Source organism: Gavialis gangeticus, unplaced genomic scaffold, assembly GCF_001723915.1.
Source record: "Gavialis gangeticus isolate Ggan-Ray unplaced genomic scaffold, GavGan_comp1, whole genome shotgun sequence".
Classification (NCBI taxonomy): Eukaryota; Metazoa; Chordata; order Crocodylia; family Gavialidae; genus Gavialis; species Gavialis gangeticus.
Genome location: NW_017729031.1, coordinates 33753931 through 33758367, shown reverse-complemented (window position 1 = coordinate 33758367; position 4437 = coordinate 33753931). Strand labels below are relative to the sequence as shown.

Here is a 4437-nt window from a genome sequence, read left to right as displayed (position 1 = left end):
TAAAATATTAGAGCAAAAAGCATTTTGAGCGCCCTTTGCTTTCAGGTGAATTTTGTTTCACATTAGAAAAGGGAGGATAGTTTCTTTCTAAATGGATAACAGAATGGCAAAGGAATTCAATTATACATCGGTTTAAAAATGCCCAGCATAAACAGAAAGAAAACAGAGCCATTCCTAAATAAATCAGAATAATGCATGCTGGTGTCTCTCTTGCTCCAAGGGTCCTTCTACAATTGTTGAAACACAGGTTTAAACATCAGTGGAAAGTGGAACGGAGAAGACATGGGCTCCTACTCCCTGATACTCTGCACCTGTACGGAAATGAAGTGGACACGTCTCTTTGTAGCTTCCCGATTCTGGGCAGAGCTGGGGACATACCTGGTACCGAGGATAACTTCGGGCAGCCCCCAGATGTACACTGAAAAGAGCAGCCAGAGCATGATTCACAGGCATGTGGTCTTGCTCCCATAGCTGAGCTATTATACCTGCTCGGAGCTGGCTGGAGCATCTTTTTCCTAGGTATAAGCCTTTGACGCAGGCAACGCTGTCTAACGGGGCCACGTCAGAAAGCAATGCTGGGGCCACACTTTGCAAGCTGTATCCAGCTTTGTCACGTGCAGCAGGTTATCACCATCCTGGCATCAGCCGTGCTACCTATGGGCCCATGGACTCCCCTTTGGATTCAGAGGGAGTTATACAGATTTAATAGCTACATGAATGGGCCCAATTTTTTTCAGTTGTAGCTTGCAGCTCACAAACTGCAGAGTGACACGGTTAGCCATGCAAGTCTGGAGTCAAGCAGAAGGCAGGGTAGATTTGTACCTTATGGACTAACCAACAGGTACGTTGTAACGTGGATGGCTAACACACACTTTGGTTAGTCCATAACATGCAAACCTACTCTCCCTTCTACTTGACGACTTCAGACTCACATGGCTAACAGTGTCTCTGTGCAGACAGATACAAACTACAACTGAAGAAAGCAGAATCGTTTGTATAGGTATTAAATCTGTACAAGCCCCTCTGAATCCAGAGAGCCCGTATACAACAGAGCGGGTGCCAAGATAGTGATCCCTTTCTTTCCAACTAACAAACTAGTTTAGATTTAGATTTGGACTAGCAGGATATGTCTACATGAGATATTTACTGCAGAGCAGACTAATTAGCTCTGCAGTAAATGTCACCTGTTTAAATGTGGGCCCCTATTAGGCTGCAGTAAACTAATCAACTCTGCAGTAGGATACTATTTATAAATACAAGTACTATCCTACTGCAGAGTTTTTTCTACTCCACAGCAGCGCGCATGTAGATGCTGCCCTGGCTGGCTGGGGCACGAGGGTGCTTCAGCGCGGGGGGTTTCCTGCCAGGTAGCCCCACACAGGAGCACCCCCATGCTCTCCACAGCATGTTGAGCTGGGTGGGGAGCAGCCCTGGGTTTGCAGGCTGATGCCTAAGGCCACCTGCCAGCTGGGGCTGCTCCGACCTGGCTCAGTATGCTGCAGTCCCAGGTTTTCTTGCTTTGCATTAACTGCATGTGTAGATACGCTCACAGACTAGTAAAAACCTCATCTATAATTAAAATAAATTAGTCAGGAATCTTCCTTATAGATTACCTCTTCCTCATATGAGCAGGTTCATTAGACTTGAATAGGACTTCTTGCATGAAGCAAATAAGCAGGACTTGGGCCTTGAAAAGATCGGGCCATTTGGTTTCAGGATATAGGGTGGGATCATTCACTGCTTGGGATTGCTTAAAAGCAGGAGTGTCGTGCATACAGCTTGCACAGCTGCTGTATGCAGCTCGCTCCACTACCTGTGGGCCACCAGATGTTGAGGACATAGCCAGGGCATGGCCTGCCACATAATCTGGGCCCCAGCTGACAAGGTGATGGCAGCCGGAGGATTAGCGAGGGCTGAAATAACTCTGATTGCCCCTCCAGCTGACGGCTCCTGTGCTGAAGCCAGAGCTGGAGCTGCCACCATGGCACAGGGCATGTGGCGGTGGTAGATGCTCCAGCTCTGATCCAGGGCATATGGTGGTGCAGCTCCAGCACTGGCATGAGACACCAACAGGGGCTGGAGCCACCACTCAGTTTCCCAGCTCAGAGCAAGAACTGCTCCTACTGTTGCCTCCTCCAGGTTGGAGCTGGAGTTGCCGCTGCTTCCTTATGCTTCAGTTTTGTCCTGATTTTACCATCTTTATGGAGGCATAATTCTCACTGGATTCAGTCTTCTCGAGGACACAGATTACTGGATCTCGTTTTGTCCCTGGAGCTAAAAATGCAGCATATTTCAGAGGAAGTGGAAAAGAAGCATGGGGTTCAGACCTTGGTCCCTACTGCAATTATTTGGCTAATTGCACTTATTCTCTGCAGTGCATCTGGTTTTTAATTGTTACTATTAGCTTATAAAGGTCAATGCATCTGTTCAACTGCACGTTTGTTTCTGTACAACTGCGGGGTAGAGAATCGGTTTTGAGAGCTGATCCAAGAATAGTCACTGAAGTCAACTGAGCCTTAAAGCACAGAGCGCTGCCAAAATGGGGACAGTGGTAGGGCTTTGGGTTTCATTAATGGCTCCACTCCTTTTCAACCACTGTATCTGGTGACACACTGGAGTCCTCATTTACTTCTTACTTTGTCCTTGCCTCAGCTTCTTTCCCACCGAGACAAATCTTGAAATCCTCACTTAGCTCTTCTGAACGCAAAACTCCCACTGAAAACTGACTTCAAAGGCACGGGCAGTTGCTCCACATCTCAAGACCTGCCTAGTGTTGTCAATGGGAGTTTTGGGGGAAAAGCAAGTGAAAACCTCAGGTTTTGTCCTATTCGACTCAAAGCATTCATTAAGTGATTCAAAGCATGGGAAGGCCAAGAGAGTCCTTCCATTGACTTCAGCGAGGTTTGGAGCAATCCTTGCATTGAGTTCAGTGAGGTTTGGAGCAAACCTCAATAATTTTACAGAGTCAAGTGCTCCGTTTCCAAACCCACTGCGTGAGCAATTCACACTGCTCTTGTGAATTTGGGGCTTGAGCCTACAAAGTACTGAGGGGTCTCAACTCCCCTTGGCTGGGGGAAAGCAGAAGCCAACCCCCAGGGTTGGAGGTTCAGTCCTAAACCCTACAACTCCCATGGACATCAATGGTGTCGTAAGTACTCAGCACCCTCTGGGATCTAGCCCATCCCACACGGCTGCTAAGTGTTCGAAGAGGAACGAAAGCCCTGGATCACCCTTATGACAACACTGCTCACAATGTTCCTAAAAATGGATCGACAAAATAACAACAACAACAATAATAATAAAAACAAATAAATTAAAATGAACAGAAACAAGCCACGTTAAACGAAGAAAATGAAAAAGCCCCGCAGCAGTGAGAAGCACATGCCAAGTGCTGACTGATACGCATGACTGCAAATGTTAACATGGTCATACAACACGACTGTTTTAAGAAGCGGATTCATGCAGTTAGCACTTGTTCACCTGACTGCCCAACAGACTCAGCAGTGGAGAGCGCGCTAGTGGATCTGGAATGACGTCGAGAAGCTGCAAGTAAAAGGAACGGCAACACCCACAGGATTAACACACAGGAACCAGAGACAGAAAATGCCACAGTCCGAAGGGGATGCACGTGACTCATACCAATAGGGGTGTTTTATAGCAAGAGGAAATGATGCCATGTATGAATGCACAACAGATACAGTGCAAGCCCCCCAACCCCTCGCTTCCCTCCTCTCCCCACAACCATAAGCACACTGCGTGACAAACTAATTGCTTGGAGGAGTCTCCAATGCAAAGTGGCTCAGCAAAGCCCAGCGAGCGCCGTCACGCTCCCCCGACCCCGGATCTTGAATGCAGCCATTACAAGCATGTGGAACATTTAACCTCCCTGGCAGGATTTAGATGCGCTCCATCTAAATCCCAACGTGGAGGCAAGATGAATGATTAAGAGATTGTGCTTGCAAGTGTATTTCCCCACATCGTATTTCATGGACAAAGAGCAGTGTCAGCATGAAGAACGAGTCGTCACAAAAGCGTACGAGCATAAGGAGTCATACAGGGAAATCAGCCAACAAGTGTGCAACGCAACTGGGTTACACATTGTTGTTTTTATACAGACACTTATCCCCCTACGTTTGCCGTTACCACTACAAAAGATATATTGCTATAACACTTCTGTAGACACTCATTAAACGTCTATTAAAGACATGTATCTTTATACACACTGTAAGTTACACCTGTGCACAAAATGTTATAGCAGCAGATCTTATTATAGTAGCGAGGGATGTTGCTCGGACCCGATTTACGTTTCTACTCAAGCCCCCAGATCTTCAGCTATGCAGAACTTTATCCAAGAACTTGGAAGCTGACTGGTCCCATCCGTGGATTCAGCCCAACATTGAGCTGCATCTGAAGATTTGGTTTGGTTGTTTCTGAATT

General features: G+C 46.9%; 1 protein-coding gene across 9 annotated transcripts in view; it reads right to left on the bottom strand.

Annotated features, from left to right (window-relative positions):
- Window positions 1-4437, bottom strand: part of CLASP1 (cytoplasmic linker associated protein 1) — a 349913-nt gene that overhangs the window by 96602 nt on the left and 248874 nt on the right. For 2 of the 9 annotated variants that reach the window (XM_019522593.1, XM_019522594.1), the window contains one exon: window positions 3481-3543. The exons of the other annotated variants lie outside the window; for them this stretch is intronic. In XM_019522593.1, the coding sequence (XP_019378138.1) occupies window positions 3481-3543 (63 nt within the window). The remainder of the gene's footprint in view (window positions 1-3480; window positions 3544-4437) is intronic. 9 annotated transcript variants of the gene reach the window in all.